Source organism: Scyliorhinus torazame, chromosome 30, assembly GCF_047496885.1.
Source record: "Scyliorhinus torazame isolate Kashiwa2021f chromosome 30, sScyTor2.1, whole genome shotgun sequence".
In the NCBI taxonomy this organism is placed as follows: domain Eukaryota; kingdom Metazoa; phylum Chordata; class Chondrichthyes; order Carcharhiniformes; family Scyliorhinidae; genus Scyliorhinus; species Scyliorhinus torazame.
The window spans coordinates 10,135,531-10,148,996 of record NC_092736.1 but is presented as its reverse complement, the minus strand read 5'-3'; the positions used below and the strand labels follow the sequence as shown (position 1 = coordinate 10,148,996).

The 13,466-nt window shown below is 45.9% G+C and overlaps 1 protein-coding gene across 2 annotated transcripts in view; it reads right to left on the bottom strand.

Moving 5' to 3' along the window:
- scaper (S-phase cyclin A-associated protein in the ER) overlaps positions 1-13,466 on the bottom strand; it is a 464,954-nt gene that overhangs the window by 87,212 nt on the left and 364,276 nt on the right. For both annotated transcript variants that reach the window (XM_072492784.1, XM_072492785.1), the window contains one exon: positions 694-931. In XM_072492784.1, the coding sequence (XP_072348885.1) occupies positions 694-931 (238 nt within the window). The remainder of the gene's footprint in view (positions 1-693; positions 932-13,466) is intronic.

The following is a 13,466-nucleotide window of genomic DNA, read 5'->3' as shown; positions in this document are numbered from 1 at the left end:
GGGGTATCAAAGAATTGCAACAATGGAGTTGAGGTACAGATCACCCATAATCTAACTGAATAGCATAAAAGCCCTGAGGGAGGCAGCACGGTGGCGCAGTGGGTTAGCCCTGTTGCCTCACGGTGCCGAAGTCCCAGATTCGATCCCGGCTCTGGGTCACTGTCTGTGCGGAGTTTGCACATTCTCCCCGTATTTGCGTGGGTTTCGCCCTCACAACTCAAAAGATGTGCAGGCTAGGTGGATTGGCCACGCTAAATTGCGCCTTAATTCGAAAAAATGAATTGGATACGCTAAATTAAAAAAAAGAAAGCCCTGAGGGATGGAATTGCCTACTAAATGCATTTTCCTGCAAGAGTCACGTAAGCTGCAGCAAAGTGCGTTTCTTCTTCCTTTAGAATTGTGGGGACCAATTGAAGCCACCAGAAAAGCAGAGATCAGCTAATGTAACACAGATCAAGGTATGAACCTGGGACATTTCTGACCTAGACAGTTCAGCACCACACCTCATAGTTTATATGCCGAGAATCACCTCATTTTTGTCATTTTACCAGAACAATTAGCTCACTTCAGTCTTGATACACTCATGGATTTAATAAAGAGGAACTATCTAAACTCCAGAAACAGTCTCAGTTTCAGATGCTAGATTAGTATTTCTGCTGATCTGCAATTCACAGTGAACAAAACTCATCTCACCTGGAAAGTGGGAAGATCCAAAAATGCAAAACTGTTCAGAAAGCGGAGACTGTGGATGGCAACGTGGATGGTGTGCTGCGGGTAGGTTTCTGCAGGCGTGGTGATGGTATGATCCGGGACTGTACCGTGAAGGAGGATGCAGTAAAGCATGTTGAGAACGCCAACCAGCTCGGTAGAATGCAGCGCTGTGATCAGTCCTGTGGGGTCTTGCCTCTTGTTCTCAAATATACCTTGCGATCTGCAAAATAACAGGTGAACTGATCAGGGTGAGGTCATACTAGGTGTTACAATTCCCCATAGATCATGAGGTTTAACTAGCTGCAAAACAATTTATTTTATGCAGGGATTAAAGGGTAATGCAGGACAGAGAGGCCATTGAGCCCATCGTGCCTGTGCTGGCTCCTTGAAAGCAGCAAACAATTAGGGGGCGATTCTCCGAGCCCCGCGCCGGGCCGAAGAATCGCCGTAACCGCACCACGACACCCCGACGGCGGCGCGTGATTCTCTGAGGTGCGGAGAATCGGCGCCATTTGACCTGGCGCGTTTGGCATGGCGCTGATATGACAGAGTCCCGCCGGCGCCGTTCACCCCTGGTCGCTGCCGGCGGGAACGGTCGGGGGGCGGCCTGTGGAGGGGGGCTCCTTCACCGGGGGGAGGGCCTCCGATGGGGTCTGGCCCACGATCGGGGCCCATCGATCGGCGGGCAGGCCTCTCCCCCCCGGGCCTATTTTCTGTTGCGGCCAGCCCCTGAACACCGACGCCATGTTGAGTCGGGGCCGGCGAGCTAAAGAAGTCCCCCGCGCATGCGCAGGTTGGCGCGGCCTAACTGCGCATGTGCAGGTTGGCACGGCCCCATTTGGCGCTGCTAAAGGAGGGACGCATTTGGCGTGGCGCCGGCCGCTGGAATCGGCGTGAACCGCTCTAGCTGGCCCCTGTGGGGGCCAGAATCGGTTGTACCCCGGCCCAGTTCGCGCCGTCGCGTTACACTTGGGCTCCGTATTGGAGAATCACCCTTAGTCTTAGCCCGCTGCTCTTTCCCCACAATCCTACAATTGTCTATATTCCAATTCCTGTTTGAAAGATGTTATTGGATGTGTTTCCACCATCTCTTCAGGCAGTATATTCCAGAACCATAAGTGTGCTGTGTTCCAAAATGAAAAAATTATCCTCACGTGAAGGCATTGGCGAGATTCACAAGAATGATTCCAAGAATAAACAACTGTAGCTATGAGGATAGATTGGAGAGGTTGGGGCTGTTTTCCTTGGAGAAATGATGACTGAAAGGAGACTCGATAAGAGGTATTCAACATCCTGAGGGGTATGAACAGGGTAAACAGAGAGAAACTGTTTACTCTCAAGAGTACATCAAAATCCTGAGGGGTATGAACAGGGTAAACAGAGAGAAACTGTTCCCTCTCAAGAGTACATCAAAACGGCACAGATTCTAAACAATGGGCAAAAAGGAGTGGAAGTGATGCGAGGAAAATAATTTTCACCCAGAGGGTGGTTGGAGTCTGGAACGAGCTTCCTGAGAAGGTGGTGGAGGCAGGTTCGATCGGGGTGTTCAAAAGGGAATTGGATTTTGATCTGAAAAGAATGTGCAAGGTTACAGGGATAAGGGAGGGGAGTGTCAATGCAGATGCAATGGGTTAAATGGCCTCCTTCTGCACTGTAGAGATTCTATGATTCATCTTCCCTATGGCCTATATATTGCCCAGGTTGTGAAGTGGTTTTACCTTCCTATCAGCAGAATCGGTATAGTGTGTTATCTGAAGCAGTTATGCAGGATGAGATACCACTTGCACCAAGTCATCTCAGATTGCTTTGCATTACACTTGCTGCAGCAAATCACGAGTTCAATGCAAAACAAGATTTTAAAAGTTTCCATTTTAACAGAGGGATAAATGGATATTAAAATTCAACTAACATTTGGAGGCTGGCGATCAGGGACCAGCATTGTAACTTTTATTTGCTATCCTCATGTCATAGTCATAGATTAAATTACAATGGTCCCCAGGGTGTGTAGTCCAATGATGCATAATGATAAACTTTAAAACAAATAGATATCAAGATGAGGCGGTGGATATTTTTATTGCACCTGTTTGAACATAAAATAACGTACTTTTGTATAGTGGCTAAGATGTGTCAGAAAGTTGAGGTGAGGAAGTGAGGGACTGTGTCATCAACAGCAACAACTTGCATTTGTACAGCAACTTTAACAAAGTCAAAACATCCCAAGGTGATTCACAGGAATTCCATCAAACAAAATTTCACGGACGGCGGGCGGGAGGCAGCCGCGCGTTGGAGGGCTCCCGTTCGGGAACGGCATTGACGGGGAGTAACGCCCGGTCCTAGGGCCAGCGACGGCAGTAAAAGTCGGGAGACAGCGCACAGAGAAGTAGGATGTCAAAAAACACCAAAAAAACGGCCGGGAAAAAAGCGGCTGAAAGTCCGTTGGGGAGTGGAAAGGTAACCGCGGGGTCAACAAAGAAAATGGAGGCTGGAGCACCAGGGGAGGCCGCAGTGCTTACGGCTGAAGAAATAACTAAGGTGATGGCTGCGGAATTCGAAAAGCAGTTGGCGCAGATTGCGAAATGCATGGAGACGGTGAGGAAGGAGATGAGAGAGGTTTTGAGTGCGCTGGTGGAGGAGGCGGTTTCCCCGGTGATGACGGCGGTGGCGAGCGCAGTGGCGGAGGTGCGAGAGCAAGGGGAGGCGCTGAAGGAAGTGGAGGAGACGTTATTGCAGCACGGTGATCAACTTGCCTGATGGGGAAGGAGATGCGGAAGGTGATGGATACGAACAAGGATCTGCGAGGAAAAATGGAAGATCTGAAAAACAGATCCAGGCGACAGAATTTGAGGATCGTGGGGCTGCCCGAAGGAGTTGAAGGACCGAAGCCAACTGAGTATTTTGCTGCGATGCTGGCAAAACTATTGGGGGAGGGGGAGGATCCCTCCCGATATGAACTGGATCGGGCTCATCGGTCGTGGAGGCCTGTACCAAAGGTGAGTGAGCCACCAAGGGCAGTGACTCTGTGCTTCCGTAGGTACAGTGTGAAGGAGAAGGTCCTGAGCTGGGCCAAGCAGAAGCGGGTGGTGCAGTGGGCTGGAGCTGGTATACGTGTATACCAGGACTTTACAGTGGAGCTGGCGAGGAGGCGGGCTGCCTTCAACCAGGTGAAGAGGGCACTGTACATTAGCAAGGTGCGGTGCGGCATTGTATATCCAGCGAAGCTGAGGGTGACTTATAAGCTCAGGGACTTTTATTTTGGAACGGCGGAAGCAGCGGAGGAGTTTGCGAAGGCAGAAGGACTGTGGCAGAACTGACAAATTGAGGAATGGTCATGTGCCGATGTAACCTCATGACTGTATTTTCTTCTTTTTTACATCACTGCGCGCGAGTGTAGAGGCTGAAGGAGCCAATGTTGTATATATTTGGACAAGGGAAGGGACGGGACTTTCACTCGAAATGAGGGCTCTTTGGGGTGTAGGTGTAAATGCGGGGTTTGTGTGCTAAAAGGGGATCTTTGGGCTTTCCTAGGGCCGGGCAAGGGGGAAAGGGACCCGGGCGGGGGCCTCCACGCTGGTCGGATTAAGCGGGCCAGTGAACGGGAGTGACGTGGGGGAGGGGCTGCGGCCATCGGAGCCTGGCAGAACAGGGTCCGAGTGGTCTAGCCGAGGTGGAAAGTTGGGGGGAGGGAACCGAGGTTGACTACGGGTAATCCCTGATTCCTTTTTGTCATTTGTTTATGTAAACATGCGGGTTGAGGTTTGAGGGTTGGTGGGCGGATGGGATTGTTGTTATTATGGGGATTGACATATCTTGCTGATTATTGTTTATTGTTGATGGGTGTAAATGTGGGAGAAAATGTGAAAAAGGAGAATAAATTTTTTTTTAAAAATTAAAAATAAAAAAAAATTTCACACCAAGTCACATTAAGGGATATTACAACAGGTGAACAAAAGCTTGAAGAAAGCGGTAGGTTTTGAAGAAGTGCCTTAATGTAGGAGAGAGAGAGAGAGGTTTAGGGAGAGAATCCCGGAATTTAAGTTTAGGGAGTGCAGGCAACTGATGGCTAGGGCACCAATAGTGGAGCAAATAAAATTTTGAATGCATAAGAGGCCAGAAGCGGAGGACCACAGAACTCTCGGAGAGTTTGCGCCAAGTACAGAGAAAAGGTATGGAGAGTTTATGAGTGGGAGTTAGAAACGGTAGTTTTAAGGAAGCTCTTAGGAGCAGGATGAAGCCAGGAGGAGATTTGGGCATTACTCCCTTAGGAGTTTCTTTCACTTTCTCTGGGGGAGCAGAGTGCCTTTACGGGTCCCTATATAGTCTATTAGGTTATGAGGTTTCTCTTATCGTATCAGGGAGGAGGGGATCAGCACCGCGCTCCCCCCCCCCGACAATTCTTCTCCTCAGTAGTGGGGTCTTCTTGGTTGAGATTGGTGTGATTTTTCTAGTGATGGTGGGGCTGGTGCGCTGCCCTGGGTGTGGCTAGTGAGGACCGAGGTTGGCTGGGTGCTAAGTCTTGGCATGTGCTGGGTATCCTGGGGATATGGACTCCTATGTGCAAGAATGTGCTGGACAAGGCCACGTCCAGTACCGTGGCTGGTATCTTGTTGTCCCCCCCCCCACCCAACGCTTGGGACATCCCTTCTCGAAGGTATTTAGTAGAGACGTCCTGAGAGACTAAGTTTTGAGTATCTTTGGTTTACTGACTCCTAAATGCACAAGGGTGCGGGGCTGTGTCGGTTCCGGTAATGTAGTTGATATCCTGTTGCCTCCCATATGGTTGGGACATTCCTTTGTCTGAACGAGCAGTGTTTTTCTTCTTTGTCACATGGTGAAGGGCGTGCGGCAGAGGTTCACGGGCCTATGGCTGTGTCCTGGTCCTTTTTACCCTGAGACCCTCCGCTCCTGGTAGTTTTCCTTTTTTTAAAAATCCTGTATCGGCTCATTTGTTGGGAGATATTGACCGCACTGACTATAATCCAAATCTATTGTATGAATATTTGCTGGTCTTCTATATAAATATGTGAAATGATGATTGTTTTGCATTGTGCCTGATGTTGGCGCTTTGTTGGGTCTTGTGGTCTATGGTGTTCTCACAGATTTTGTTCGTAACGTTTTCATTTCTGTTATGACGGGGTTAAAGAATCCGTGATTGGCTCCTCCAAGGGTACAGATGGGTTGGGTATCAGAGGGGAGGAGGTTGCAGCGTGTTATTGGTGCCTCTGGTATTGCTGGAGTTGAGGGAGATATGTGATGGTGTGAAAATGAAAATCGCTTACTGTCACAAGTAGGCTTCAAATGAAGTTACTGTGAAAAGCCCCTAGTCGCCACATTCCGGCGCCTGTTCGGGGAGACCGATATCGGAATTGAACCTGCGCTGCTGGCCTGCCTTGGTCGGCTTTGAAAGCCAGGTATTTAGCCCTGTGCTAAACCTGAACAGGGCGTGACGATCTGATCCTGATTCCCGTGGTTGTTGCGAGCAATCGCCGCATGGACAGGCATGCACCATTTCCCCATCTTTACATGGCCATATCCTTTTCTCAGTAGTGTGTATAGAAGAACACGTCGCGTCTAATGATCGTACTGAGCCAGCCATATTGCTGTTCTCCTGTCCCTCTCCGTATCTATGTATGTGGAGACTGTCCCATTCCTGAGGCTTGGTTGCATTATTTTGTCAAAATGGAAAAACCTCATTAAAAATAGTTTAAAAAAATGTTGACATGGTTTCCGTTTCAATCACCGACTGTTAGTTTTTAAAATTCTTTCATGGGGTGTGGCCAGGCCAGCTTTTATTGCCCATCCCTAACTGCCCTTGAGATGGTTGTGGCGAGCTACCTTCCCGAACTGCTGCAGGCCATGTCGTGCAAGTATGCCCACAGTGCTGTTAGGAAGGGAGTTCCAGAGTTTTGACTCAGCGGTAATGAAGGGATGGAGGTATAGTTACAAGTCAGGATGGTATGTGGTTTGGAGGGGAACTTGCAGATGGTAGTGTTCCTATGAATCTGCTGCCCTTGTCCTTCTAGGTGGCAAAGGTCACGGGTTTGGAAGCTGCTGTTGAAGAAGCCATGGAGAGTTTCCCACTGCAGTCACTGGATAGTGACCAGGAGTAGCAACCACGCGACCCTAAGGCGAACCATGGTTTCTCAGCCACTGCCCCAGTTGAGCATGTCCCCTTTAAAAAGAAAAACCCTTTACATCATAGATCAAGTCTACCAAGTAAACAGCATTTAAGTTTTCCTCAAATGCCGTAACAGCTACTGTTTTTTTTTTTAGCCCTGGCAAAACATAAAAGGAGCAGAACCTGACTTTAAGGTGAACAAGCCTGAATAAGTCAAATTCCCTTTCTTCAGCAACCCTGCCCTACCCAGGGCCACCTATTGTATCACTCGCAAGGTCAGTCAGCACTCAGCTGTTTCCAGTGGAGCCATAAAGGATCAGGGGCCAACACTTGGTGTCACTCATCCAGCCTTTGCTTCAGATTAACATGTCCAAGTTTTGTTTGATGAGTTTCAAATGGGAATTTATGTTTGTTTAATACCAGTTTGCTGTAATAACAGGGTGGGAGTGATACGAATCCAGAGAAATCACCGCTAAAAAAACAATAGAATACAAAGACATGCATTTACAGACAGAACTAACATTTATATACTGCCTTTCATGAACGAAGGAGGTCCCAAAGCACTTTACAGCCAATTAAGTACTTCAGATGTACAGTCACTGTTGCAATAAAGGAAACATAGCAGCTAATTTGCACACACAAAGGTCCCTCAAACAGCAAGATGATAACAACCAGATCATTTGTTTTTAGGGATGTTTTTTGAGGGATAAATATTGGTCAGGACAGTGGCGAGAATCAACTCCCCCCTAATGCGCTTCTTCTTCGAAAAGTATCAAGGGTCTTTTAAATCTACCTGGGATGGAAGATGGGGCCTCAGTTTAATGTCACATCGGAAAGATGGGAGCTCTAAAAGTGCATGCCTCAGTGCTGTTTAGTCCTAGATTTTACACTCAAGGCTGTCAAGTATGTACTGTCTAGGCTCTGCCTGAAGTATGTTTACTCTGGTGAAGCACTGGCGTGTGGGGCGGGGGAAACAGCTGGTGCCCAGGGAACTGCACCCTCACAAAAATTAGCACTTTCAGGCGAGATGGGGAGAAAACGAAAAACTAGGGATTTGAAGGTCACTGAAGGTTGGCTACTGGAATATGACAGGTGACGTGGATGAGCAATAATCATGAGAAATTACAACAGGTTTGGGGAGTCATGATGACTAATAATTCTTAGCTTTGTGTTTTACGAGAAGGATTAATCCAAAATGATTGTCTGGCAACATCCAACCAATAGTTTCCTAGAACAGTATGTAATGGAACCTACGAGGGAACAAGCGGTCCTAGATCTGGTCCTGTGTAATGGGACAGGATTGATTCAGGATCTCATAGTTAGGGATCCTCTCGGAAGGAGCGATGGTGGAATTTAAAATACAGATGGAGGGTGAGAAGGGAAAATCAAGCACTAGTGTTTTGTGCTTAAACAAAGGAGATTACAATGGGATGAGAGAAGAACTAGCTAAGGTAGACTGGGAGCAAAGACTTTATAGTGAAACAGTTGAGGAACAGTGGAGAACCTTCCAAGTGATTTTTCACAGCGCTCAGCAAAGGTTTATACCAACAAAAAGGAAGGACGGTAAAAAGAGGGAAAATCGACCGTGGATATCTAAGGTAATAAAGGAGAGTATCAAATTGAAGGAAAAAACATACAAAGTAGCAAAGATCAGTGGGAGACTAGAGGACTGGGAAATCTTTAGGGGGCAACAGAAAGCTACTAAAAAAGCTATTAAGAAGAGTAAGATAGATTATGAGAGTAAACTTGCTCAGAATATAAAAACAGATAGTAAAAGTTTCTACAAATACATAAAACAAAAAAGAGTGGCGAAGGTAAATATTGGTCCTTTAGAGGATGAGAAGGGAGATTTAATAATGGGAGATGAGGAAATGGCTGAGGAACTGACAGGTTTTTTGGGTCGGTCTTTACCGAGGAAGACACAAATAACATGCCAGTGACTGATGGAAATGAGGCTATGACAGGTGAGGACCTTGAGAGGATTGTTATCACCAAGGAGGTAGTGATGGGCAAGCTAATGGGGCTAAAGGTAGACAAGTCTCCTGGACCTGATGGAATGCATCCCAGAGTGCTAAAAGAGATGGCTAGGGAAATTGCAAATGCACTAGTGATAATTTACCAAAATTCACTAGACTCTGGGGTGGTCCCGGCGGATTGGAAATGAGCAAACGTGACACCACTGTTTAAAAAAGGAGGTAGGCAGAAAGCGGGTAATTATAGGCCAGTGAGCGTAGCTTCGGTAGTAGGGAAGATGCTGGAATCTATCATCAAGGAAGAAATAGCGAGGCATCTGGATGGAAATTGTCCCATTGGGTAGACGCAGTATGGGTTCATAAAGGACAGGTCGTGCCAAACTAATTTAGTGGAATTTTTTGAGGACATTAACAGTGCGGTAGATAATGGGGAGCCAATGGATGTGGTATATCTGGATTTCCAGAAAGCCGTTGACAAGGTGCCACACAAAAGGTTGTTGCATAAGATAAAGATGCATGGCATTAAGGGGAAAGTAGTAGCATGGATAGAGGATTGGTTAATTAATAGAAAGCAAAGAGTGGGGATTAATGGGTGTTTCTCTGGTTGGCAATCAGTAGCTAGTGGTGTCCCTCAGGGTTCAGTGTTGGGCCCACAACTGTTCACAATTTACATAGATGATTTGGAGTTGGGGACCAAGGGCAATGTGTCCAAGTTTGCAGACGACACTAAGATAAGTGGTAAAGCAAAAGGTGCAGAGGATACTGGAAGTCTGCAGAGGGATTTGGATAAGCTAAGTGAATGGGCTAGGGTCTGGCAGATGGAATACAATGTTGACAAATGTGAGGTTATCCATTTTGGTAGGAATAACAGCAAAAGGGATTATTATTTAAATGATAAAATGTTAAAACATGCTGCTGTGCAGAGAGACCTGGGTGTGCTAGCGCATGAGTCGTAAAAAGTTGGTTTACAGGTGCAACAGGTGATTAAGAAGGCAAATGGAATTTTGTCCTTCATTGCTAGAGGGATGGAGTTTAAGACTAGGGAGGTTCTGCTGCAATTGTATAAGGTGTTAGTGAGGCCACACCTGGAGTATTGTGTTCAGTTTTGGTCTCCTTACTTGAGAAAGGACGTACTGGCACTGGAGGGTGTGCAGAGGAGATTCACTAGGTTAATCCCAGAGCTGAAGGGGTTGGATTACGAGGAGAGGTTGAGTAGACTGGGACTGTACTCGTTGGAATTTAGAAGGATGAGAGGGGATCTTATAGAAACATATAAGATTATGAAGGGAATAGATAGGATAGATGCGGGCAGGTTATTTCCACTGGCGGGTGAAAGCAGAACTAGGGGGCATAGCCTCAAAATAAGGGGAAGTAGATTTAGGACTGAATTTAGGAGGAACTTCTTCACCCAAAGGGTTGTGAATCCATGGAATTCCTTGCCCAGTGAAGCAGTAGAGGCTCCTTCATTAAATGTTTTTAAGATAAAGATAGATAGTTTTTTGAAGAATAAAGGGATTAAGGGTTATGGTGTTTGGGCCGGAAAGTGGAGCTGAGTCCACAAAAGATCAGCCATGATCTCATTGAATGGTGGAGCAGGCTCGAGGGGCCAGATGGCCTACTCCTGCTCCTAGTTCTTATGTTCTTATAAATGGGGAAAGATTGAGGTCGACCGAAGGCTGCAAATGAAGAGAACGAGGCAACAAACAGCCCTTTGGGCCACATTGTTAATACTGTCAGGTTATAGCAGAGGTGGCTAACATCATAGCCTTTGTACAAAGTCACCCAAGATAAATACACAAGTGGAAAAGTCAACTCGTTAAAGGGTAATGGACTCTTCAGCACCATAACTGATAATCTCTAGATTTCTTGTTTACACATGGAGAATGGTCTCGGGCAGGTACTGGGCTGACTACGAATTTCAATTGAGTCATATTTGAGTCGCCTTCAGTGGAAGGGGAAAAAAAATTGAGGAACAAAATCTTTGCATTATGATGCATGTATATATTAAAAGTGGGAATGCCACAGAATTATTTTCATGAAGTGCAGTCTAATTTTGGGGTTCAGTGGTTATAAACCACAGAGAATTAGCATTTGTTGTTTACACGTTGAACCCGAGATTAAATTACATTGTAATGAATTCCAGGTATCTTTTATCCTCCATACAAACCTGAGGCTGAGATTACATTACAGATTTGCAATTATTCCCAGGTATCCATTTATTCTCTCTGCATAAATCATGGGAACCTCTCAATCAGTAATCACTTCCAGATATTCACTATTGTCCATGTAATCTCAGCAACTCAAAACAAACAGAACACCAGTCAATATAAAACATACAATTCATTAACAACTGCCCTCCAGTGGTTTTAATCCATATACTGGAATGGATATGGAAGTGCAGGCAAGATAAGCTTTGATTTATCAAGACTGCTGCTGTAAGGCAAGCTTCACTGACTGTTGGAATGTGGAAGAACAACATAGAACATAGAACATTACAGCGCATTACAGGCCCCAGTTACTGTATTAACTACCACACTTAAAAGAGAAAAGAATAGAATTGTTTTAAAACATTATTCCAATTTTCTCCTTTTATAAATGTCCTAATGTGTTGTTTTTAAAAAATTTAGAGAGCCCAATTATTTTTTTCCCAATTAAGAGGCAATTTAGCGTGGTCAATTCACCTACCCTGCACATCTTTTGGATTGTGGGGGTGAGACCCACGCAGACACGAGAAGAATGTGCAAACTCCACAAGGACTGTGACCCGGGGGCGGGATTGAACCCGGGTACAGGATCGAACCCGGGTCCTCAGCGGCGCGAGGCAGCAGTGCTAACCACTGCGCCACCGTGCTGCTCTTCCTCATGTGTTCCTTGATGTGTTTTTAAGGAAAGTGCTTGTCCTTTGCTCTTCTCATGGTACCTTTCCGTAGAGTCATTTAAATTTTAACGCAGTAGCCTAGCCCAGAGAGTCAGCAAGCTATTTGACTTTGAAGACCACCACATAAGCAGCCAATCTTGCTGGTGCTCAATGTTCACACAGCTATCTGTAGCTGGCATGGACAGATGACTAATTTCTCCTCTTGATCCCAGGGCACTGAGGCTAATTGTTGTTCCTCGACTGCTGACCAGGCTGAGTATAGCCAACTCAGTCAGTCTGTCCTCTGGTCAGTTTGGCTTGGTTGAATGTCAGCTTTACCTACTGGGACATCAGAAAGGTCAGTTCTGGACTATTTATCACAGCTCAAGTTGATGTGTGAGTGATGTGAAGTTCAATCACCAATGTGATAATAGCAGAGCGTTGATAAACAGATGACATGAAACTAGCTACTTATAATGTCAGCAGTGGAAGTCAAGCTCGACCTACAAATACACACAAAAAAAGGAACAGCTGTAATATTGTGCGTATGTATAACTCTCCACCTGCAGTGTGTTGAAAGGGTGGAATTCAGGTTAACGCCTGTGGCGGGAGTTTTGCTTTCTGTAGAGCCGGAGTAAAAAAATATTTTGGCTGCTTTAGAGTCTTGTATGCTGCTGTTGTTTTTCCCTGGAGCTTCTTAAAATAACAAGATTACACAGAATGTACGGCACAGAATCAGGCCACTTGGATCAACTGGTCCATGCTTATGCTCCACATGAGACTTATACACCCCTATCAACATAATCTCCTATTCCTTTCTCCCCCGTGTTTACCCATCTTCCCCGTAAACTCATCTCGATGCTTATTGCTTCAGCTACTCCACATGGGAATAAGTTCCACGTTTTAAACATTCTGTGGGTAAAGAACCTGTAGTTAATTTGTGAATGAGTATTACATTTGAAATGTAATTAAATGAAAATTGCTTATTGTCACAAGTAGGCTTCAAATGAAGTTACTGTGAAAAGCCCCTAGTCGCCACATTCCGGCGCCTGTTCGGGGAGGCTGTTACAGGAATTGAACTGTGCTGCTGGTCTGCCTTGGTCTGCTTTCAAAGCCAGAGATTTAGCCCTGTGCTAAACAGCCCAAGGTTTATGGCCCTGGTTTTGGTCTCCCCTAAAAGTGGTAACCTCTGCTCTACATCTATCATAACAAACCCTTTCATAATCTTCAAGACCTCTATCAGGTCAGCTCCTCGAGGGAAAATAGCTCCAGCCTGTTCAATCTTTCTTGATAACGTCTCGGTTCTGGTACCATCCTTGTAAATGAATGGCCACAGTAAAACCAGGACAATCGAGAGGCAAATACATGTGGGATACTCACAGAAGAGAAGATAATTGTGGATAAACATTTATCCATAGATCACAACTATATCGTAATTTTTACATTTTTAAAACGTTCGTACAAGTTGAAGGGGCCTTCTAACAAGCAATGTATACATCCAATTTCTGCAACAAATAACAGATGCCAAGCACTGGTGTAATGAGAACCAAGGGAGAATATTTACTCCTTGATATTGATGCATTGGTAACAGATCTCGGTTAGTCACCAAACTAACTTTAACAGCACCTCCTCGTCCAACTGCTTCTTCCACCATGAAGGACAAGTGTCCGAACATCATGGGAATAATTTTACCCCGGAGTTTCCCTCCAGGCTGAGATGGGTATACATCATGGTTTCTTTATTGTCAGTGGGTTAACAATTCTGGAATCACCTACCTAATGCTATCACCGCAGAAAGTGGCCCATCTCCAC